The 27,014-nt window shown below is 28.5% G+C and overlaps 3 protein-coding genes across 4 annotated transcripts in view; 2 read left to right on the top strand and 1 right to left on the bottom strand.

The window, feature by feature from the left end:
• The window catches only part of LOC132934586 (protein decapentaplegic-like), an 11,347-nt gene extending 4,475 nt beyond the window's left edge, over positions 1-6,872 (bottom strand). Inside the window, exon 1 of the mRNA XM_061000913.1 lies at positions 6,365-6,872. Within this exon, the coding sequence (XP_060856896.1) occupies positions 6,365-6,410 (46 nt within the window). The 5' untranslated portion in view covers positions 6,411-6,872. The remainder of the gene's footprint in view (positions 1-6,364) is intronic.
• Positions 6,658-27,014, top strand: LOC132953638 (uncharacterized). The gene is made up of 4 exons (XM_061026012.1): positions 6,658-6,788; positions 25,523-25,672; positions 26,096-26,263; positions 26,934-27,014. Exons 1-4 carry the CDS (start codon positions 6,750-6,752, stop codon positions 27,012-27,014), a joined length of 438 nt encoding a protein of 145 aa, XP_060881995.1. The 5' UTR covers positions 6,658-6,749.
• On the top strand, positions 16,857-20,465 carry LOC132936188 (uncharacterized). Of its 2 annotated transcripts, XM_061002881.1 has the most exons (4): positions 16,857-17,276; positions 17,562-17,701; positions 18,261-18,505; positions 18,648-20,465. In XM_061002881.1, exons 2-4 carry the CDS (start codon positions 17,675-17,677, stop codon positions 20,161-20,163), a joined length of 1,788 nt encoding a protein of 595 aa, XP_060858864.1. In that variant the 5' UTR covers positions 16,857-17,276; positions 17,562-17,674; the 3' UTR covers positions 20,164-20,465. The 2 variants fall into 2 exon arrangements, with proteins under 2 accessions (XP_060858864.1, XP_060858865.1); XM_061002882.1 differs by lacking the exon at positions 16,857-17,276 and having other exon boundaries at positions 17,531-17,701.

Here is a 27,014-nt window from a genome sequence, read left to right as displayed (position 1 = left end):
ATATATTTGTCATTATATTATATTTGTTATTGTCAGTGTAGGTTTTGGAGAGAGAGGGGTGTCCCACATTTTAACTTGCATTTAAAAATGTAAGTCTTAAAAATGGGAAAGTAGATAACCGCTCTGCTGTACATACAGTACCTATAGGTGTCGAGTATACCTCGTCATTGAGTAAGCCACTGTAATACCTACGAATGTGTGTTCAGTTTAAATTAAATTATAAATCATTGCATATGTAAAATGATACTGAGCGAAGACGGTCTGACGTCTTATCGTTAAGTACATTTTATGATGTTATAATTTATATTTAAAAACTGAACTCATTCAGGTTCATGTTAAATATATATATATAAGGACCTTGTTTACGTTCACATTCGTTATTTTTTTTTTAAGGAACAGTTTCCCGTTCATTGAAGAAATGAATTACTATCCATAGAAATGATACACCAGTACACCACACAGTGTATAGTGAATAATGAATTACGAAAGACAACATGATAAAAAAGGTGGGTAAGCGGATGTCGCTCTGCTGTACAGTAGGTTACAAGTAATTCACTGTAATGGATGGTGTTAAATTTGAATTCAATGATATAATATCATTGTATAGGAAAAACGATTCAGAGCGAAAACGGTCAGTCAGCCTATGATATTACTAAGTATATTATATATTTGATGATATTATTGTGAATAAAGTAATTTATATATAACCTATTTACGTGGAGCCTTGTTTTACATTTTCAATCCTTAGCTATAAAAGTTGAACATTTTATATACTTTTAACTACAAAATAATTATTAAATTTTAAATTTGATAAATTTTGCCAAAATTTGAACTTTAAATGCTTATAAAAAAAAATTGTGCCTATGTATTTTTAATATTTTTCAACTGCTATTGTAACAATATATCAGGAGCCTCGCATTAAATTTTCACGCTTTTTTACTCAACAAATAACATTTTATTGATATTTATAGAAAAAAAAAACTAAAATAATTGAAAACTGACAATGTCCGTAAACAGTTCAAAAAGAGTAAAAATATGCTTATAAATAAAAACCCTGACTAAGGATTTTTAATTTTTTTATCTGCCTTTGAAACAATAACCTAGAAGCCTTCTATTAAATTTTCAAACTCTTTTAACAAACAAATAAAATTTTATTGATATTTGTAGAAAAAAAAAAAACTAAAAAAATGGAAACTGAAAATGTCCGTAAACAGCTCAAAATAGGTTAAAATGTTATGGTGTATAGAAAATGCTAATATAAACATTCAGTCAAAATTTCATGTACCTACGGTCATTTGTTTTAGAATTATTGCACCAAAAACCATAATCAATTTTCTCAAAAACAGACTTTGCGTAAAAATTCCCGTTTTTTCCTTAATTTTTCTTTTGTTTTTCACATCACTTTTGAAAACTACTAGGAAATTTTTACTTTTGACCCACCGAAGTACCAACTAGATTCACTTTCCTATCAGAAAAGTTACTGTTGAAGAAAATCCAAGCACTTTTACTGTCCTAAAAGGTGATGACAGACACAAAAAAAAAGCTGGGTAAATGGATATCGCTCTGCTGTACAGTAGGTTACAAGTGGGTCACTGTAATGGATGGTGTTAAATTTGAATTCAATGATATAATATCATTGTATAAGAAAAACGATTCTGAGCGAAAATGGTCAGTCAGCCTATGATATCACCAAGTATAATTATATTATTGTGAATAAAGTAATTTATATATAACCTATTTACGTGGAGCCTTGTTTTAAATTTTCAATCCTTAGCTATAAAAGTTGAACATTTTATAAATTTTTAACTACAAAATAATTATTAAATTTAAAATTTGAACTTTAAACGCTCATAAAAAAAATTGTGCCTATATATTTTTAATATTTTTCAACTGCTATTATAACAATATGTCAGGATCCTTGCATTAAGTTTTCAAGCTTTTTTACCCAACAAATAAAATTTTATTGATATTTATAGAAAAAAAAACTAAAAATATTGAAAACTGACAATGTCCATTAACAGCTCAAATAGAATCAAATTATTTTCAAAATTTTATCGTGTATAGAAAATGAAAAAATAAACATTCAGTGAAATTTTCAAGTATCTACAGTCATTTTTTTTTAATTACAATAAAATAAGAGAACCGTTACATGAGACTAAAACTATGTTTTAAAAATATGAATTTCAAACGCTCATAAAAATTTAATTTGACTTTCTTGTAGACGTTTTTTTTTTTGATAAAGGTAGACAAACTTATGGATAATCCTGTATTACATTTTCAAATCTTAGATTTAAAAAGAAAAATTTTATGAATTCTCAACTCAAAATAATTTGCTAATTTTCGTGATTTTTCCGTAATTTGTCAAGATTTGGACTTTAAATGCTTATAAATAAAAACTGTGACTATGAATTTTTAATATTTTTCAAATGTCGTAGTAACAATGAAGTAGGTGCCTTGTATTAAATTTTCAAGCTTTTTTACCCAACAAATAAAGTTTTATTGACATAGAAAAAAAACAAAAAAAATGGAAACTGAAAATGTCCGTAAACAGCTCAAAACACAGTTGTTAAAAAGCACATAATGTGCTAGCGTTGCCACTCGCTCTCTGCACTGCACTCGGACTAGGTACGATAAAAAGACATGATAAACGTAGCGTTGCACTCATGCGTAAAAAAGGTGGATAAGTGGATGTCGCTCTGCTGTACAGTAGGTTACAAGTGGGTCACTGTAATGGATGGTGTTAAATTTGAATTAAATGATATAATATCATTGTATAAGAAATACGATTCTGAAGGAAAACGGTCAGTCAGTCTATGATATTACCAAATATATTTGATGATATTATTGTGAATAAAGTAATAAAGTATTATAAATAACTTATTTACGTGGAGCCTAAGAGCCTTGTTTTCAATATTCAATCCTTAGCTATAAAAGTTGAACATTTTATACATTTTTAACTACAAAATAATTATTAAATTATTTTCAATGTGTAAAGAAAATGCTAATACAAACATTCAGTGAAATTTTCAAGTATCTACAGTCATACGTTTTTTAATCACAACAAAATAAGAAAATTGTTACATGAGATATCGAGTGAATATCAAATGTTGTAAACATATGAAGTTCAAACGCTCATAAAAATTTAATTTAAGTTTCTTGTAGACATTTTTTTTTTTTTGATAAAGGTAGACAAACTTATGAGTAATCTTATATTACATTTTCAAATCTTAGATTTAAAAAGAAAAATTTTTATGAATTCTCAACTCATAATAATTTGCTAATTTTTGTGATTTTTCTGTATTTTGTCAAAATTTGAACTTTAAATGATTATAAATAAAAACTGTGACTAAGAATTTTTAAGTTTTTTCATCTGCCTTTGAAACAATAACCTAGGAGCCTTCTATTAAATTTTCAAGCTTTTTTACTCAACAGATAAAATTTTATTGATATTTATAGGAAAAAAAACTAAAAAAAATGGAAATTGACAATGTCCGTAAACAGCTCAAAAAGAGTCAAAATATTTTCAAAGTTTTATGGTGTATAGGAAATGCAATAAATTATAACCATTCAATCAAAATTTCATGACACAAAAATTTAAAGAAAAATTTAAAAAAAAATTAAAAAATTAAAAAAAAACACATCATTGTAAAATCTATACATTCATCGTTCCACTCAGAATCTAAAACACACATCATTGTAAAATCAATACATTCATCGCTTCGCTCAGAATCTAAAATTTTTTATTTTTACTTTGTATATTTAAATTCTCTAAAGGTTAGGTACGAATTTCGCTCATGTTCACACCCTATTAATAAGAAAATAGTGATGTTCACGAACGTGTTTTTTTTTCAGAAACACATTGTAGCAATAGGATAGGTTGAGTTATTTTTTGCTAAACATGGCATTGATTATGTTATTAGTATTTAGTTATTATAATAGCACCTTTATAATATTATCATGTATTTTAGATTCTGAGCGAAGCGATGAATGTATTGATTTTATAATAATGTGTGTTTTTTTTTATTTTATTTTTTATTTTTTTTGTTTGTCATCACCTTTTAGGACAGTAAAAGTGCTTGGATTTTCTTCAACAGTAACTTTTCTGATAAGAAAGTGAATCTAGTTGGTACTTTGGTGGGTCAAAAGTAAAAATTTCCCAGTCATTTTTACGCAAAATCTGTTTTTGAGAAAATCGATTTTGATTTTTGGTGTTACTTTAAAACAAATGACTGTAGGTACCTACATGGAATTTTGACTGAATGTTTATATTAGCATTTTCTATACACCATAACATTTTGACTTATTTTAAGCTGTTTCCGTACATTTTCATTTTTTTTTAGTTTTTTTTTCTACAAATATCAATAAAATTTTATCTAATGAGTAAAAAAGCTTGAAAATTTAATAGAAGGCTCCTAGCTTATTGTTTCAAAGGCAGATGAAAAAAATTAAAAATCCTTAGTCACAGTTTTTATTTATAAGCATTTAAAGTTCAAATTTTGACAAAATACGGAATAATCACGAAAATTAGCAAATTATTTTGAGTTGAGAATTCATAAAAATTTTTCTTTTTAAATCTAAGATTTGAAAATGTAATATAAGATGACTCATAAGTTTTTGATTTTTGATTTTTGGTGTTACTTTAAAACAAATGACTGTAGGTACCTACATGGAATTTTGACTGAATGTTTATATTAGCATTTTCTATACACCATAACATTTTGACTTATTTTAAGCTGTTTCCGGACATTTTCATTTTTTTTTAGTTTTTTTTTCTACAAATATCAATAAAATTTTATTTGTTGGTTAAAAAAGCTTAAAAATTTAATAGAAGGCTTCTAGGTTATTGTTTCAAAGGCAGATAAAAAAAATTAAAAATCCATAGTCATAATTTTTTTTTTATAAGCTTCTAAAGTTTGTATTAAAAACGATTCAAGTTATAAAGTAACATAAAAATAATAAAATGTAAATACGTGTAAACAGCCTTCGGTAATACTTTGTAAACTATTATATTTATTTTTGCCCATTTTTCACTTTTTTTGCCAGGGTACTAAATTTGCTAACCCCCCTCTTAATGTTTATCAAAACCTTTACTAGTTAATATTGATATGTATGTATTTGGATTTAAGATAGTTTTATCTAATTCGTGTTAAAGTTGTGTTATTGTGTATATATATGTATACGTCTTATGCTATAAGTCTCCTACACTTAAAAGATTTATATGCATTTTTTTAATTGTTGTCACTTGTAATCTGCCTCATTATTGCTACCTATTTCGTTTTCGAATTAGGAAACTTGATACTTAGAACAATGGCATATACTTACTAGTTATTTGTAAATACGTTTTGTTTGTGTTTTTTTTAACCCGATACCACTATATTATATTAAATTGGTAATACATTTATAAATAATAACATAATACCTATTTACATATTATTAAAACACGATAGAGCATACTATATTTTATGCGGCATTGCGGCGTTGCTAAATTCAAACCAACATTTTGTAATTTATTATTTAATTTGTTGGCTTATGCCGGGAAGATTGATGGAATCTGTATGAGACAGATCATTGTGGAGAAGTACAGGGATAATAAAAGAAATATTTTGTGTATGGTGTTTAAAGATTTTAAAAATGTATAGTTTTATTCAATCACTTACTGGCCACTCGTCTGTGCTGTCATTGGAGTATTGCTCGAAACAAAAAAAGAAACTCTGACTAAAATTAATTCAATTGAACACATTTTAATAAAATTACAAGATACTAAGAAATTAAAAACATTAAATTAAATATAAAAATACAAAAACCAATATTCAAATATTGTAATAATAATGAATCTTTACTATTTTATTTAAGATAAACTGGAAACTGATAGGTAGGTCCCAAGCTATAACAATTTAACAATTTTAACTTCGTGGTAGGCAATAACATAGCCTGATTATTTATTTTTATAATCATCAACAGGTCGACATAACATTGCATATGACCATAAAATTGTGTTATTTTCTTTATCATATACCATATTCGTATTAATGTAATACATTTTTTAAATAAATTTATTTTTGTACAATGTAGTTCAGAATTTTTTAAAAAGGCAAATCGCAATAATATGGTAAAATTATATTATATACTCAGTAGAGAAGATTTTTGTATATTCGATACTCCGACCAAATTGCTGACTTGTGTGTTGGCCATATATATTATACTGACGTGTGCCACGCACACTATGCACAATATTTACAGTTTAATTACAAACACTGCAAAGTACGAAATATTATCATTGTATCAGGTCGCCGTACTGACTATAATGTCTGACATTATGCTATTATAATATTATGATGAATAAAATATAATAATCGCGGCTTACCTGATATGGCTAACCCCGATGACGCCATTTCAGAAAAAAAAACCATATACGTTGAATCGGCGACGATATAATATAATATTATTATGATATTTTATTACGTAATAATAATATCATAATAATATTATTATGAACGGACGTTGAACGACGCAACGTTTGCCGTTCGGCGCACCGGCTAGCTAGTTGTATATTATTATTATTATTATTATTATTATTATGAAGAAGTTCGGACGGTTAAAATAATGGTTAGGCGCGTATTCAATTATAATAATATAACATTATTGTATTATGCAAAAGAGCCGCGACACGAACTGGCAATACGTGCACAAGGCGCACGCGCTGTTGCCACTGCACACGACCGAACCGAAGAGGAGATTACGGTGAAATTATGACCGCAGGGCTTCGGAGGGTTCTGCCGATCCATTGTGTAAGTATATAAACATATTAATATCATAGTGTATAATATATTCCCGAGCTAAGCACACGTGTGACCGACACCGACCGACCGCGACGCCGGAAATCGGCAGACAAACGGGCGCCCGCGACTCGGGCCGACGCTTCGAGCGGGGGGGATCGTCGGCGGGTGTGTGTGCGAGTGCATGTGTGCGCGGCAGTAATTCGGGGTGGGGTTAAGGGGAGTTGATGGTCAACGGGGCGTGGTTTACGTATTTTTGGAAACCAGATTTTTCGGCCGCCGCCGCTACGACGAATGTGTACGCGACAACAACAACAACACAACGCACATTATTACAGGCACAATGTTATAATATTATTATTATTGTACGTTCCCGTTGCTCGAGTCGCGGGAAAATAAAGAGTACAATGCAGTTGGTACAAAGGGACGCGGGAATGAGACAAACGTTGCTCTGTGCGCCTAAAGGTGTATACTGATTTTTATCGATACGCGGCGTTCCCGCGAACACTCGACGAGCGATTGTCCTTGAAATCGTTGTCATTTTTAATCCTTCCAGCAACATCGTCGCGTTACCATAGGGCCATGATAATCCGCCGTATACATTACAATAACAATGGTGCGTTAGGTACCTAACGTGTATTCATAATAATATACGCACGGGATCAAGACTTACGAGTCTAAGTTTTTTTCGTAATATAATTATTTTGATGTTAACGGATATTTAATGTAATATTATATTAATATTTTGGCGTTTGTCATTTTTTACTAGGTTCTCATTTGGCTAGCACTTGTATAATAATGGTCTCCGGAAGTATTATTACAGTGCCTATACGGTAAATTGGAAATATAATATTCTAATACTCTCTATACGATCGTCTAGAGTTGTTAACCGTCGATTGTAATAACACTGAGACGAAATAGGGTTGTATTATTGGAATATTCATAATTTGTGTAAAATGTTATACACCGTTCCGTTCAGTTGTTTGGACACGAGCCGGCTCGACGCCGATGTCCAGCTGCTTTCAAAATGGGTATAAAAGCAGATGTGTACGTGCCAGCGGGCGGTCGTGGAGGTTTTTTTTTTGTTTCTTTTTAACACGAAGTTTTACGAATGGCGGCAAATGTCATTTTCGATGATAAATGTTGGTGCCACACGTCTGTAGTTATAGTTGCCGGAAAACATTTGACAACAGAGACCTAGTCCCTATATATATATATATATTATAATTTATATTATTATATAGTATATGTTACTATAGGCTGCGAAACGTCCAGGTGCTTCAAGACGTAGCCGGTTCGTATTTAAAAGCATAACCCATCGTATATACAGGTATTATTTAATTCCGTGGTTCGGCCATATTATACCTGACGTTAAAAAAAAATGACAAAAAAAACATGACTAGGACACTAGGTATCAACGTATTATTGTCTGAATTACAATTCCAAAAATATTAGAAATTATAAAGAACGTTTGGTACGTATTTACTTATTTTTATGGTGATATTATAGTATGCTCAACATTACAATAATAATATGATATATTATAAATCACAATAAGAATTTTGATTAATTAGTAAACACTGATTCACGACAAATAATGTTTTTATCATACATTTATTCGATCCCTACCACAGTGGACTGCTGCAATATGAGCTGCGTGTATAATATGAAAAGTTCTTCATTACATACCTAAGTATCGAATGTCTTCAGATCCACTTTCCACTGGATAATTAAGTTTGCCTTCATTCCCAATACAAAGAATATCAAATCGTTTAAATAGTGGATTGACTTTTTAACAGCGATTGGTTTTTGTTTCCTAAATAGGTATAGATTTTGTGAATTGCACGTGTTAAATTAAAAGTCTTTACCCATTTTATTTTTTTATTACAATACACACAAGGCCTGCTTTTGATCACTGACCGCGATTTGCGTATTACATAATCGTTTTTAGTTGGTAACATCATAAGTGTACAAGTTTTTTTTTCAATTATTGGACTTATACGAGCCTCATAAAACCATTCAATATTACCAAGTTTAAATCAAATTAAAAAAAATTTGATCAAATTTGACCTACCTACCATTACGCTGTACAAAAAGTTTTGGATCACCGAAATGGACTTGTTAAATTTGAATCCAATGATATAAAATCATTACGAAAAACGATTTTAGGCATAGACGGTCGTCTGCTTATATTACTGAGGTTTATTTTATGATATTATTATTACTAAAGTAATTATTTTACTTTTAGCAATATAGGTACATTAAGTTGAATTAACTTTTTTCCAATTTTTTAACATTGCATTTGTTCATGTTATTGTGCGTATAAATTAATATAATAATATATTAATTCAAATTTTCAAATAGGTATTATGAATAATATTTTTAAATTGCAACGAAATAACTGATATTGATATTCTTTGTTTAAGTATCTAATTTTATCCAAATTTTAACTACTCTTATAAGTTATAACAACTTATGAGGAACATTGAATTAAACTTTCAAACTTTTTGACTAAGAGAAAACATTTTTATTGGCATACATTTCTATGATATAAACTAAAAAAATGTTCAGTTTAAAATGTGTATATATGGTTCAAAAAGAGTCAAAATATAAAACATTTTAAAAATAAATTCAAATATACACAGTTCAATACAATCATTACGTTAACAGCACAATTGGGCACATAAATTAACAGAGCTGGCACCTAATAAAAACATACATGAGCGATAACACATTGCTCGATTTTACTGGTCTTGTACTAACAGCTTTTACTAACTATTTGTATATTCTAGGATGTATACATGTAGGCACACGACGTGTTTAGCAAAACCCCGAATTAAAATAATGACTTTCAACTTTTACTGAGACAAACAGTAAATACTGCTAGCATTAACTAGTTGAATCTAGCTTTACCAGCTTACTACCTAGTGATCGAACTTTTACGATAACATAATATAAACAATAAATTGAATACAAATAAAATAATTCGTAAATAGGTAATAACTGTTATATGTAATATCAATATAATATTAATACCATATGCTATAATAGTATCATCGTGTATAACATTTATTTAAAATTCATTTTAAATCTGCAAAATGTCAACTACAGTTTTATGATTTTTCTTTATTAAGTGATACGTGTGAATCAGAGATTTAACTATGTACCTAATATTAAGACAGTTTCACACGACTCATATACTTGGCAAACATCATCGTAATTGTGATGCTCACCAAGTATTTTGATTTTAATATTATTTTTTTTTTCTTCGAATTTTACCAATATCGGATGGGAAACCAGTACGAAGTGGCTTGGTGAGTGAAAATAATCAATAAATAAAACAATTGGCAAATATTCGCTGAGTCGGTATGCGTCAGAATCACATTTCCTGATATCTGCAGTTTTGAAGTTATTTATTTATAAGTGTAACATTTACATTTTTTTCTGCATAAACCCTAAGAATTAAAATATACTATATGCACTTGGTATAATGGGAATTCTTTTTCTCAAAAGAAAGAGCTATTGTAATATATTATTTTGTATGCTACATTAAATTCAAATCCACACTAAAAACCGAAATATAATCAAGATTTCTCATAAATTAATTAATAGCGTCGATGAGACTATAATATGCAATAATGTGATATTTACACAATTTCGTTTGATGTACGAATCCATTTATAAAAACGTATTACAATAAATTCGTGCCGACCGTGTGCTGACTGTTATAGTACCATAGATTTTTAAAATAAAAATGTCATATTTTCGTGGTCGTTTTGGTCAAACAAACGTCCCAGAAACCGTAAAATATTACAAATAACGAACAATGCTATTAAGTATTTATAAAACAAAATGTTTTATATTGTATTAATATGATAGCAATATTTTGTGTTAAAAACCTGTATAAGGCACGTGATGTATACCTATAATATGAATTAAAAATTTATATAATATATTATGCATTGATAGTTTATCTAAGTACTATAAATTATTGTTAATTATTGTTAATTATTGTTAATTATTATTTGTAAATAATTTTTAGCATTTTGCAGATTTGATAGAAAAATTGACTTTAATAATTCAACAATTCTGCGTATACAATATATAGGTACCAAACAATCACCCAAGTCACTTTTTTCGAGTAGGAATTGTATAGTAAATTAAATATCTTTCAGTAACTTGTCATAATATTTAGTCAGTTATTACTTATTATTGGTAGGTAACTGATTCGTGCCTATACCTACAAAACGGTACTCGTATAATATGTTAATCTTAATCCATTGACGATAGAATATTGTTGTATGAACTGCAAGGCGTGTAAATCATAAACATGCTTAGTTGAATCACGTTTTTCATCAATTATGTACTTACCTAAAATTATTTTGAATATAGATATTCTTTGATCTATATATATATTGTAGTCTGTTGATCATAATATTATTCACAGTCCAATAGTGTTCATTATAATTTATAATGCACATCGTCGTCATTTGCTGTGTTTTATTGTCCGTCTTATATCACTAATTATTGTTCTATTTAATCAAATGCGATTCCTTAAAAATTGATTAAATAGGTACCTAAGTAAAACTTTGTACTTCCGGTTGCATACTGATTACTATGTACCTATATATTTTCGTGTTGTTCTCAATCATTTAACAATATTTGTATTTTATAAGACTGAAAGTAAAAACATAATGAAATAATATGTCGCTTATAAATGTATAATAACATACAATTAAAAAATAAATAATAAAATGTTCTATCAACTGTAAATTAAAAAAAATGTAAAAAAGTATCTACACACTTTGATTTGAGTACAAGGTACAAGGTTGGTTTCTCGTAAGTTGTGGTTATTGGAAATAAAAAAAAGTTTAACGTTAATCTACATTCATTTTTATGAACTATTTTGAATTTAAAATGTTGACAAATGTTGGAAAAATTGCTAAAATGTACTAATTATTCTAAAATACAAATATCCATATAATTTTTAATATTTATTCCTAAAATTTGAAAATTGAATACAAGGTTCTTCATAATTATAAAAAAAGTTGAGTGTAATAAATCCAATATTTTTTTATAGGTGTCTAAAGTTTGTTATTCAAGCGTAAAATAACGATTTCTCATAAAATAGTCTGTTTTTTTCCATTGTTTAATTCTAAAACAAACAACTGTTGATTGTAATTTTGACCAAATGTTTATATTATAATATACGCATGGGTATAATTTTCAAAATATTTTAAACCACGACGGACGGACGGACATAATATATTACGGGGGTATAAGGTATTCTAAACTTATTTTTAGAAATCTAAAAACGATATCTATTTAGTTAAACACTGGTTTTATGTATATACATTATACATTTATCCGTTTTTCCGTTTTTATTTTTCTAGGTTATTTTTAAATGTACTGGGAATTATTCACCTTTTACTCCCCTAAGTAGATCAAATTGCCTACCAATTATTATAGTTGATAATTATTTATTATAACGTGAATTATACATTTTGATTACATTGAATGTTTTTTATATTATACATCAGATAAATCAAACTGATTCACTGGTGGTTATCTTATGGTCTGTGTGTTGCTTCAGTAACACATATACCTAATGATATAATATGTTGGGTGATAAATAATTAATTATTATACAATGACACACTATAAACTTTATGCCTCACAAGTGCCTCTCTGTGAAGCATACAATGAGTCCATTCAGCATCTGGGGCTACTTCTTTTATACGTCGTACCATACCAACATGTTTACCCGTCATCGATGCCGCACCATCAGTAGTTACACCTACACAGTTTGTCCACTGAATATTGTTTTCTATAAAAAAAATTGTCTAAAGAGCTATAAATATCTTCACCGGTTGTCGTTGTGCTCAAGCTGTTGCAGTACAAAAAATCTTCGTGAATATTCTCGTCATAATAATACCTTATAAATACAGATAATATAGCTTTATTTTGAACGTCTGTACTTTCATCTAATTGAATAGAAAATAGAAATATGGGTTTTGAGCTTAATCTGTTTAATAATTGTTGTTTTATGTTTTCGCTTATATCAACAATGCGTCTCTGAACAGTATTATTTGAAGCTGGTATTGTTTTTAATTTATTTGCCGCTTCTTTTCCTAATATTTCAGTACACATATCTATTGCAGTGGGCAGAATAAGATTTTCACCAATAGTATGAGGTTTATTATTTTTAGCAATTCTATATGCTAATAAATATGAAGCCTTCACAGCAGAAACTGTAGCGTGACAATAGGTCTTCATTGAATTTGTACTACTTTTAAACTGGTCATTTAAGCGTTCAAAATATTCGGTAGGTTTGTTTTTTACATTTAGGTGTTTGGTATCAAGATGCCTTTTTAATTTGGAGGGTTTTAAACTTTCATTGGCTAAAATTTCTCCACATACAACGCATTGTGGTTGAACCATTTTATTACAGTAAAACCTCGATAAGACGGAATCGCATGGGACCATGATATTTTTCCGTCTTGATGGGGTTTCCGTCTTGACGGGGTTCAAAAAATTTAATTGAATAAAATTAAAGATTACATATATATTTATTTTAAACCAGTTGATACATAATACATACAATTTATATTTTTTATTTAATTTTATATTTATACTTATTCATCTATATATTTTATTTATTACGTATTTATTTTTAGCCAGTATACATTAATAAATACATAATTATATTTTTTGAAAAAAATCGGTTATTGATTTTTGCTTTTTATTTTGTAAGGCGTCGCGTTCCACACACTCCTTGGCTCTCGAAATAAAATCCAAAAGCTCACTATTAGATACTGTGAGGGAAAATTTTTGTAGTTCCTCGAGGTAGCAGATAGCAGTTTTGTAATCTTTTACCATATTTTCTGGTTCTTCATATTGGTTTTCGTCGTTGTCTTCGTCTTTTTCACTTTCATTCTCAACCATGGATAAAGCCGAATCATGGGTTTGCTGCGTCTCAAGTTGGTCATCAATGTGCAGAAATTGTTCTTGGTCAAAATCAAGTGCAGCAAAGATATCTTGAATTTCAGTCAGGGCATTCTCATTGGGATTCACGTCCGATCCATCAATCAAGAATCCAGCTTTACGGAAACAATTTTGTACACATTCATTTTTTAAACTATTGCACGATAAAGAAATCCAATTTACAGCATCTAACACAGTTATCGAAGTAGCAAGCTGGTGAACCGAAGTAGAACTATCAATTTTGCACACAAGCGACTGTAGCATAAATTTACGATAGTACGACTTAAAGGTGTAAATAACTCCTTGGTCCATCGGTTGAGAAACCGAAGTGGTGTTTGGGGGTAGCATATGAATTTTCACGTTAGACAGTTCAATGTAAGGATGACATGTCGCATTGTCCAAAAATAATAAAATATTTCTGTTCTGTGATCGCATATCTGCATTGAAATATTGCAACCACTGTTCCATTATTTCGGCCGTCATCCAAGCCTTCTTGTTAGATTTCCAAGTCACAGGTAACAAAGCAATATTCATATTCTTAAAACAACGAGGTTTCATGGATTTGCCTATAACAAGAGGTTTCCTTATTTCACCTGCCATGCTCCCACACATTAATACAGTTAACCTATCCTTAGATTTTTTACCACCAACACACGCATCGCCCTTTATTACTAAAGACTTGGTAGGGATCCCTCTAAAAAAAAGACCAGTTTCGTCGGCATTATAAATGTCTTTAGCTTCATACCCTTTAATGAGAACTAAGAGTTTGCGTTTCCAATTTTCAACTGTATCTTGATTTACATCATTTGCTTCTCCATTGATTTGCTTGCAGACGATATTGTGCCGTCGTTTGAACCGGTCAAGCCAACCGTTTGAAGCTTTAAAATCACTGATTCCGAGTTTTTCTGCCAATTTAGTGGCCTCTGTTTGTATAATAGGTCCAGAGATGGGCAAACTTTTCGACCGACAATTGATGAACCACCTGTATAAATCTCGTTCAACTTGTTCATATCCCACCGACACCACTCTTTTACTTTTACCAGAATTTTTACAACTCACCCACTGCTCCATTAGTTTGTCTTTATTTTTTATTGCCTCATAAACTTGCGTTTTTCCACACTTAAATTTCACCATAAGTTCCTTCACTGAAAGATTCTCATGTTGCTTTAACTCGATTAATTTTATTTTATCCGATAGCGTAAGAGTTGTTTTTTTCGACATTTTAAACGATAGACGGAAAACTCAACGACGTAAACGACACGAACGTAACGATATACGATTTGATACTGAACCAAGCAACTCAGATAATAATATTGTATAGGTAGTGTATACATATCAATTTTATTAGTTTTTAATGTCATCGTACGCGCTCGTATATCGATTATCTATGGGTATCGACAGTACGAAAATAAATTTATTACACGAAAATCGTGTTATATTTCCGTCTTAGCGAGGGTTTTCATCAACTTTCATTACAAAAACGTGCCCGTTTCCGGCTTGGCGAGGTTTCCGTCTTAGCGGGATAAAATTATATGTAATTTGAAACGGGACCAAACAAATATTCCGTAATACCGGGGTTTCCGTCTTACCGGAGTTCCGTTTTACCGAGGTTTTACTGTATTTTCATAACGTCGAAATCCAAATTTAATAAAATCTGTACTAAAACTACGGTTGCCTGATATTTTCTTGTTTTGTACTGAACTGCCTGATGGAACTGGTTGGCTAGTATCACTGGCTGTAGTATTACGAATTATAAATTTATCCATTAGGTAAAAATTTGTTAAAATAGTTAAAAATGTGTTTTTAATCGTAAACTTAAAATTTGCGTAGTCTCGATGTACCGCTCGTTGCTCAACTGCACATTATGGATTATGGACAAACGACCGAGACCGATCGCATCGACTAGTCACTAGTCATTAGCACATTTAACGATAAGATAAAAAAAATTCCATAATCGTAATAACTTTACGTCATTTATTCTACAATACTAGTTATTTATATTATTTATCAATTTACGACTAAAATAACTGTAATCGTAACTGCGAGTCGCGACCCATCAAAAAAATTTCACGACCCAATGATGGGTCGCGACCCATGGTTTGGGAAACGCTGCTATAAAGTGTAACATAATTAAAATTAAAATGTTATACTATAATATGAGTTATCCTCCTCCCCTCCCCATTGAGTAACTTCTGGATCCACTATTGATGAGTTGTTGTAAATTGAATAATTATTAATCGTTCAACATAATTTAAATTGCTTGAAAAAAATTGTGCATAAGTTTGAATATCCAATGTATACAATTTTGAATTACTATCGCTCATAAAAATGCAAGCCTGGGCAAGGTAATGATAATTTTTAATTGAGTTAAGCCGATAGATAACATGTATAAAAAGCTTAAAATTAATAGTAATCGTATTTTTTTTTTTAATACCTACATAAATAGCCAGTAGGCAGTAATATTGTTTAAAATAATAAAAAGTAAATGTTTATGAAGTATGCATTGTCAATAATAAATGTATTATATTTTTTATTAAATTATTTATAAATTAACGTAACTTGGATTTGATTAGTAACTCGTTATTTATTAAGTTTACATCAATAAAATCAGATAAATTTAAAAATTGAGTAAATTAAAATTAAATTTTAACTTAAACTTCTTAACTCGTTTATGACAGTATTGAAAAAATGTATATAGCTTAACACAAATTTTTTTTTTCATTAAGTTTTGAAGCATTTTCACTCGTTAAAACAATTGTATCATAATATATATCAAATATAATATAAATTATAAGATATAAAAAGGGGAAAGAATAAAATAATAACCACTCTAGCAATGCTGTACAGTTACTGTATAATGTGTATTAGGTAGAGATGTGAGTGGAGTAAATTTACCAGGTAAATTTTTACCGGTAAAAAAATTTACCGTAAATTTTACCAATTTTTTTTTTACCGGTAAATTATTTTTTACCAAAAAAAAATGTTGTGTGACCTCTCTAATCAAATGAAATCGAAAACGCCTAGTCTGAATTGTAAAGAGATATATTTTTTATCAAATGATAACAATACAATAATGAATAAAGTACTATAAAAAAAAATAATCACATTTTCTATATTTTGTTCGGTATACGGTATACGGTCGATCGTCAATCGTTATCATGTTATCAGCTGTCGACCTGTGTTGTTATGACTATTTGATATTTCTATTTTAAGACGCATTTTCGAGTTTCTAGTCTCTACAGTCTATAGTGTATCAACAAAAATATTTTTACCAATTTCCACTTTCCAGTTGCCAAAAACACCTTAAAAATTTTTAAATATAGATACCAAGATGAAGCCTCAAGAAATAAAAAAACGATATTTTGTACCGATTGAAGGCAAACGTTTTCAATGCTTATATTGCGAAAGCATTTATAAAGAAAACGTTACTAGAATGGCTTTACATTTTTCAAAATGCAAAAAAAAAACCATCCTCAATTGCATCAAATAAAAATAAAAATAACAACGAACAACAGGGTAAGTTAAAAACTTAAAATAACTAACTATGTACTTTTTCGGGATTCAAGTAATTTATGCATTTTCTGATCATATTATAATATTAAATATAGTGTTACCAGGTATTCATGCCATTGATTAAATACTTGGTGGGGCTAGAAAGCATGTTCCTAAGAGTATTTTGTATTATAATTTATCATAGATTTTTTTTGTTGTTTTTGAAATATTTAATGGCATTGGTTAAGTACCTATACATGTATATTATATTATGATGCTAATAGCTAATAGGTATATTTTAATTTTTAGGAAACAATAATAATTTCATTGAAAGTGATTCATCAAATACAACCAACGGCACCAACACAGGCTTAAAAAAGATCAATACTGGCCATACTAAAGAAAGGAAATTAATATCATACATGGATACCATGAAAAAAAATGAACAAGTAATGTATAATATTCTTAATTTAAAATTGTTTTTTATTCAGTAAACATTCAATGTTATTACTATTATTATTTATTTATTTAATTAGCACTTTAAATTTGAAAATATTAAATAACATACTTCACTAAATATTTTATGCTTAATTGGAAACTTATATTGACAATTTCCTATAACTCAATTTTACTTGATTAGTTTTTGAGGTAAAACTCTCTAAATATTTGAAATAACTTTATTTATAACTACAAAATGATGTCATGTTTCAAATATTTGTTGAACACAAACCTATATTATATATTATTACCTATACCTATATTGCCATTTTTAAATTCATTAATAAATAAGGTAGAAAAATGTGTTGCGTTGCAATGTCAAAAATGTTAAATTTAACTTTTAAGTATAAATACAATTATATATATAAATAATTCTAAAACTAACTACATTAATTATATTAAGTTTATTATATTGGGTATATTTAATTTATAATATATTCAATGTCCTTACACGGTACACCTATTAGTAATTATTAATTATTATACCAACTGTATCAAATTATTTCACAGGATTATTTAAACAAACTTTTGGGAACTGCTATTTATGCAACAGCGACTCCTTTTTCCATAGTAGAAAATGAGCATTGGTTGAATTTTTTTAAAGCAATGCGACCCAGTTATGTGCCACCTTCGCGTTTCACAATTTCCAACAAGTTGTTGGATGAAAAACACCAACAGATAACATTACACGTTAAAAAAAAGATAAATGACGCCTATGTTTATGGTGTTCAAGTCGATGGTTGGAGCAACATCAGGTATTTTCATTTTTTCTGTATTAATTTTTATATTCCATAGCCAATGTTATACAATGTAATAGAGTCTACTAGTCTTAAGTCCAAACTAAATATTTTAAAATTAATTATTACATTCAAATTTGAATTTTGTTTCTTTTTACAGAAATGAACCCATTGTTAACATCATTATTACAACACCTGAGCCAGTTGTATATAAATCATTAAATACAACTACTAATCGCCATACTGGAGAATATATTGCTCAACTAATAAGTGATGTCATTGATTCTATTGGGAAAAATAGGTGTTTAGGGGTGGTAACAGATAACGCAGCTGCTATGAAGAAGGCTTGGCAAATACTTCAAAGTGATAGTCGTTATGAAAATTTACCAATTGCTTACTACTCATGCTTTTGTCACACTCTTAATTTACTAATACATGATATTGTAAAATTAGAAAGTTTTTCTACAGTGGAAGAAAATGCAAAAAAAGTTGTAAAAACTATTAATAATGTACACATTTTAAAAAGTACTCTTGTTAAAATTCAAAAATCAAAGAACCAAGTATTGGGAACTTTGAAAATGCCAGTACAAACTCGTTGGGGATCGATTGTATCTTGTTTAAAAAGTATTGAACAAAACAAAGGCTGTCTTCAACAACTATCGTGGAGTGAAAATGAACATGTTATTGGTAAATTAGGAAACATAAAAATGATTCTTCTTGATTTTGTATTTTGGAATAAAATTGAAAGTATGTTAATCTTGTTAAAACCTATAGCTGATTGGATATTAAAACTAGAATCTAATCATTCTTTTGTGAGTGATGTTGTATATGCATTGAATGATATTAACTCTCTGTTGACTAACAATTTACCAAATATAGATTTTATATCTGACAAAGAAAAAGAGTCGGTTTTAAAATCCTTCGAACAAAGGAAAAATATGGCTCTCCATCCAATGCATTATGCAGGCTCAATATTGGACCCTAGAACACAAGGTACTAATTTAACAACTGCTGAAGATATAGCTGGAGTTGAATATATTTATAATGTTACTAAGTCTTTAATGAAAGAACAGTGTGGAAATATTATGACAGAACTTGCACAATATCGTTCACATGAAGGACTTTGGGGTAAAGAATTTGTTTGGTCTGTGGAATTAGAACAATTAAATCCTTTTACTTGGTGGAGAGGAATTTGTGGAAGTTCATCTATCAGTAAAATAGCAACAGCAATTTTGTCTTTGCCATGTTCTTCAGCAGCAACAGAGAGATCATTCAGTACTTTTTCTCTTATACATACAAAAAAAAGGAACCGGTTATCAAATAGTAGAGCTGAAAAACTTTTATTCGTACATCAAAATATGAATAATTTGAAAATTCAATCCAAAGAAAAACCATTATGTACTCGGCGTTTACGTAATGATGGAGCCATGACACAAATAAATTGTGCCGAAACGCCAGAAACAACTGAAGAGCCAACATTATTCTCACCAACAGAGCAAGAACGCCAAGAACCATCAACTAGCAGTTTTATGTTAAACACTAGTGAAACCACTGGTGAAATGCATGACCCTAGTTCTAGTTCAGACGAAGAACAATGGGACACAGATAATTTGGTGAATGATTCAATTGACTCAGAAAGCTTTTCTTCACGTTCAGAATGGGATGAATTTGAATAATGACCAATGTTCAAACTCTAACTTAATCTTAACTACTTTTTATATATACAATATTTCAATTTGTAACTCAACTATAGAGATTTATGTTTGTTTTATTAAGTTTTAAAATAATTATTATAATTTGTTTTGTTTTTTAATATAATAAACAGGTTGGACCAAAGTAGGTAAACCGAAAAAGGAACTTCTGTGATATTATCATTTCACATTTGTAATATTTATAATTTATATACTTGTTATTGTTTATATAGTTTGTTATATACTATAAAATCAATATTCTGCCACCCCTAATATATATTAGAACATTAAATATCAGTAGGTAATTAGGAAAGATTTTATAGGGAGATACCAAGAATGCAGATAATGTGATATTGATAATATACTATTATTAATACAAAAGTTAAGTCTAAATATAAATGTTTTGACTTAAAAATTAATAAAGGTAATGTGAATTTTGATAGTTTAGTTTAGTTTAAATTATTTATTAATTGTAATATGAATAATTCAATATTCATATTTCATAAAATGTACTAATTACTAATGTCTAATACAGAACAGTAGATATTTTAGATTCATTTTTTAAATTTTTTGTTAATTATAGTTATTATTAGAAAGAACTAGATTTAACAAGTAGGTATACAACATTAGTACCTAATACGAATCGTATTTAGTATTTACTAATGTCTAATAGTAAAAAATAACAATGGCTCTAAGATTTAGCTATTTTACCATTTTTACAACATTATTGGTAAATTTACCGTAAAATTTACCGGTAAATTTACCGATATTTTTTTTTACGTAAATTCTCCATCTCTAGTATTAGGTGTCGAATGCAGATCGTCATTGAGTAAGGAACCATTGTAATGGTTGTGTTTTAAATTTGAATTCAATATTTTATCATTCCAGAAAAAACGGTTTGCTTAGGTCTTTCAACCTATATTACTATATATATTTTAATATTTATCTATAAATATTGCTAGTACTTATAGGTTAACCTAGTAATTAATTTTTCTGTATTATATACCTACGGTAGGTTTAATTATTTTTTGTCTAAAACAATACATTTTTTATTATTTTTAATATTAGATTCTGAGCGAAGCGATGAATGTATTGATTCTACAATGGTGTGTGTTTTTTTTTATTTTTTTTTTTATTTTTGTGTCTGTCATCACCTTTTAGGACAGTAAAAGTGCTTGGATTTTCTTCAATAGTAACTTTTCTGATAGGAAAGTGAATCTAGTTGGTACTTTGGGGGGTCAAAAGTAAAAATTTCCCAGTAGTTTTCACAAGCGACGTGAAAAACAAAAGAAAAATTAAGGAAAAACGGGAATTTTTACGCAAAATCTGTTTTCGAGAAAATCGATTTTGGTTTTTGGTGTAACTCTAAAACAAATGACCGTAGATACTTTAAAATTTCACTGAATGTTTATATTAGCATTTTCTATACACCATAAAATGTTGAAAATATTTTGACTCTTTTTGAGCTGTTTACGGCCATTGTCAGTTTTCAATTTTTTTAGTTTTTTTTTCTATAAATATCAATAAAATTTTATCTGTTGATTAAAAAAGCTTGAAAATTTAATAGAAGGCTCCTAGCTTATTGTTTCAAAGGCAGATGAAAAAAATTAAAAATCCTTAGTCACAGTTTTTAATTATAAGCATTTAAAGTTCAAATTTTGACAAAATACGGAAAAATCACGAAAAATTACAAATTATTTTGAGTTGAGAATTCATAAAAATTTTTCTTTTTAAATCTAAGATTTGAAAATGTAATATAAGATTACTCATAAGTTTGTCTACCTTTATCAAAAAAAAAATGTCTAGAAGAAACTTAAATTAAATTTTTATGAGCGTCTGAAATTTATATTTTTACAAGATTTGATATTTACTCGATTTCTCATGTAACAATTTTCTTATTTTATTGTAATTAAAAAACGAATGACTGTAGATACTTGAAAATTTCACTGAATGTTCATATTAGCATTTTCTATACACCATAAAATGTTGAAAATATTTTGACTCTTTTTGAGCTGTTTACGAACATTGTCAGTTTTCAATTTTTTTAGTTTTTTTTTTTATAAATATCAATAAATTTTTATTTATTGGGTAAAAAAGCGTGAAAATTTAATATAAGGCTCCTGATATATCGTTCTAATAGCAGTTGAAAAATATTAAAAATACATAGGCACAATTTTTTTTTATAAGCATTTAAAGTTCAAATTTTGACAACATTTATCAAATTTATAATTTATTAATTATTTTGTGGTTAAAAATGTATAAAATGTTTAACTTTTATGGCTAAAGATTGAAAATTTAAAACAAGGCTCCGAGTAAATAGGTTATATATAAATTACTTTATTCACAATAATATCATCAAATATACTTGGTAAAATCATAGGCTGACTGACCGTCTTCGCTCAGAATCGTTTTTCTTATACAATGATATTATATCATTGAATTCAAATTTAACACCATCCATTACAGTGACCCACTTGTAACCTTCTGTACAGCAGAGCGACATCCACTTATCCACCTTTTTTATTATTATATTACTATACTAGTAGTATATTTTATTACACATTGTTTTTATTAACTTTTGAGTTATTACGACAATACTTACTGCCAACTTACCATACAACGGTGTGAATTGGTTTGTAATATAAATAGACAATATAGCTTAAAATCAAATCTAAATGTTATATAATATGTCATTGTGCATATAAAACTATATATTATGTTAAAGTTTTTAATCACCACCAATTATATTTTTAAATTAAAACAAACTAACAATAATTTCTATAGCATAGTTATATTTTTCGAATAAATTTTAAATTCAAACGTCTATACAAATAATATTTGTTTATGACGTGCCCGAGGAATTACATGGTTTTTGCCACGAAAATGCACTTTGCCGGATTGATGGCAATACCATATTTTTGATATCGATCAAGTATCGTGCGAACGTTCTTTTCGTGTTCGTCCTAGTTGCTCAAAAGTCGACGATACAGGTGAAATCGAAGTCCAGTTCGAGTACTTAGTATGCCGTTGATTACTAATACTGAAATGTTTGTGTGGACTAAAACACATGCCTGGGAATTCGAGCAGGGCGAAACGTGACGCGAATCCGGTCTTTTCAACGTCTTTTGGTGAGATCGGGACCTGATAATACGATTGAACGAGGTATAATTTTAGTAAAGACGATCTGGAGCGTAGCGCGTTTTAAGGAGTAATATGTAGGCAATTCATATGACATGAACATTTGAGTTGTGTCAATGTGCGAGAAGAAAAAGAACATAAGACGTGTATGTAATCCGTTATCGCTTTTAATACGTGCACGCACATATCAATATATTGAAAAAATTAAACATATTTTTGCATAAAAACTACTAAAAGCGGTAGTAAATTAAACATACTTCCTGAAGTTCAATTGTAATTTCGATAAGAATAGTTGAATACATACGTTTCTAGTTTCTAGACTACCTACGATATATTTAAGGAATCACATTAATTTCTATTTAAAATCGGATATGCCCAAAATGAATACAAATATAATGCAATTATTTCACAGAGTTTAAAAATAATATATTCATTGTTAGGTTTTTTCAAATTAAAAATTGACTTCCTAAATAATCTAGATAGTTTTTTAAAGAACTCATAGACACATTTCAAATTTAAATCAGACACTCCAAAGTATGTGTAATTTATCACCACTTATTGGTCTAAAACTTTAAAATGTATGGAAAATATGTGTGCTGCGTTCTTAACCTTCAACAGTTTTAATCAGCAGCTATGCACATCACGCCGCCCCAGTTTGACGAAAATACGTATTAATATTAAGATTTTTTTAACAAAAATTTTACATTTTACATAGGTTAAAATAAACTAAGGTTAAACCGCTGAATTCGGCTGGTAAAAATCAGTGGGTTAAGCGTAACCGAGGTTTAAACTATGGTCGTAAAACGGGCCCTTTGTCACTTAATCGCGCACTTTAACCGGCTTACGAAACATAATATTATTATTATAGGCAGGACCGGTCTATTAGTATGTATTCAACGTACAGTTAGTAGCACTAATGCCTAATAGAAAAATAAATTACTTTAATAGTAATAATACCATAAAATAATCTTAGTATAGGCTGAGAGACCGTCTTTGCTCAGAATCGTTGTTCGTGTACAATAATTTTATATCATTGAATTCAAGTTTAACACATCCATTACAGTGGCTCCTTAAGAGTCAAGCTTCCTACTCTACAGTAGACTCCACTAGTAGAGCGTTAACTACTTGTCCATCTTTTTCAAATTCAAATCGTTCAACAGTAAATACCAATCGTTGCTGATCTGGAGGAATAGGTACTTTTAAACTAACATATAATATAATACTATATCTGAGCTAAACATATTCAAAATATTTATTTTAAACTACAATTCACTTAATTAAACCAACAATGGACATAAAATGCTTTCAAACAATTTTTTATATAATTTAGAATGTTATTATTTATTAATTATTATCACGATTAAAGATAGTATGGTTGCCCAACGAATCTAGAAAAGTGTCTACCGAAATGAATCTCCATTATCAGTATTAAACAGCTGGAGACTTACGCACTAGCGCTTATTTGCTGTAGTGACTATAAATGCAGTTACCTTTCAAATGTAAATTGTAGTTCCGTGATATCCACTATGACTATAGTGCTTAAGTCTCTAGCTGTTTAATTTAACTTTAATACTGATTATAGATACTCATTTCGGTAGACACTTTTCAAGTATGGAAATCATGGGTCGATGGGCAACCATACTATCTATAGCCGTGATTATAATAATTATATAGGTAGTTATTTGCAGTTTATTTTTCAATACAATTGATTATTAGTAGGTACATATATATATAGGTTTCATAATGTATTCCTTTCAGTAATATACTATAATAATTGTTAGTTGGTACTTATTTTGTTATATTCTGTTTAAAATTTTCAAATGAGTCATTTCCGGGCAAACTTTGTTATTTTATTCAGAATAATTATAAAATTATAAATTTATTTCCGACAATTTTTAGAGGTTACAGCTCAAGCATATCGAACCTTCAACATTATTATATCAATATTTTTATGATTCATAACAAATTACTCTTACTTTTGAAACTTTTTATAAAATACTCTATAGTTGTTGCACTGAAGTAAAATCAAAAAATTATGCTAATGAAGTGTTTGTTTTTATTGCATTTTTTTCTTTCTCTAAATCTAAAACCAATTTTATGCCCAACTTGCTTCTGATAAATTAATATTTTGCTTGATTTATTCAACATACTATTACGGTTTTTGAGATTTTTAATCAAATGTGTATATTTGTTTTTCATATTACAGGAAGAATATCGTATAGTATATGAGAGAGTATATCCTTGTACATCGATAAATTTAATGCAGTTCAATCTTTATTTCAGTAAAAAGACATCAAGTATAACTGAGTTGAAAGGAAATTTTACATTTAAAATACCTATGGATGATAATTTTACAGTAAGAATATATAAAACAAAATGAGTTACATAATAATTAATAATTAATACATAGGTACCTAATCAAGCATGTAGTTATAACTTATAAGTAGGGGATATTTTATTTACTGAATTTACTGTTGTTTCTAACTAATCATAGTATTTTCGAATAGAAATTAACATCAACATAATATTACGTTTTAAAACCAAAGGTTTATATTTTTTTCACAAAGTACATAATTTATATTTACAAAAATGACTGAAATTATTTACTTGTCTTTAACATAATAAATATAACGTTCCAAATAGTTACTATAATATGTTATTTCTAATGTTTTTTTAATTTTATAAATTAAGTAAAAAAACAATTGATTTTTATTTGAATAGTAAACGTTAGTAGTTCATATTACATAAAACAATTATTATTTTATTTATTTTATTTTAGCTTGATGTAAACTTTGCGTCTTGGGATTCAATAGGTGGTTGGAAACCAAATGCAGTGGTTTACATAGCAAAGAATGCATGTAGTAGTTTTAAAAATGTCCTAGGAAACGTGTGGCATGAGCTCGTTAAAGCATTTAACTTTCCTAGTACTATATATCCATGGCAAGTGGTAATAATGTATACAAATAATTTATTTTATATAAACTAGGTATAGATTTAATAAATGTGATGAATTGAGTACATACCTGTATTTGTTGTGTTAGTTTATAATTGACCACTTCGTAGGTACCTAATATGTTTGACAAAAAAAAAATAATACCTTACTTGTATATCGAACACATTTTTAAGATTTATTAAATAGTAATACGGCCATAGCCTAACCAAATCTTGTAAGTCTTCTAAAATATTTGTAATCTATAAACTATATGTTGTCACCTTATTTTGATTTGCTTTTAATAATCAATTGATCTTCGATTTTAACTTATGAGTATGTATTTATGAGTATTTTTAATTTTTCAATATTTAAAGCCTTTAAGGGATATTAAACATTCTATAAGATGTTTTATTATATTAATACATTTTTCAATTTTTACAATTCACAATTTTTCTTTGTAATTTACTCCAATTATTTTTAATTAATTGGAATATACCTAATAGTTAATAAAACACGGTACTTTACATATGTGTGCGCTTTACCATCAAATAATTATGTATTTGTAACAAATTATCGTTTAATTTTTCAGGGCACTTATATTACATCAGGAGTTGACTTGGAGAAGTTAAAAGATCACAGTTTCCCTAAAGTGTATTTTCATGGAAAATATAAAATGTTGTTTAAGATAAAAAATAAAGAAAATACAATACTGGGCTGCGGCGTAATAGAGTTGACTCTTATACGACCATGGGAAAATCCAACTTGA

The sequence above is a fragment of the Metopolophium dirhodum genome, chromosome 1 (assembly GCF_019925205.1).
Source record: "Metopolophium dirhodum isolate CAU chromosome 1, ASM1992520v1, whole genome shotgun sequence".
Taxonomy (NCBI): domain Eukaryota; kingdom Metazoa; phylum Arthropoda; class Insecta; order Hemiptera; family Aphididae; genus Metopolophium; species Metopolophium dirhodum.
The sequence above is the reverse complement of the archived record's forward strand: the minus strand, read 5'-3'. Positions and strand labels throughout refer to the sequence as shown.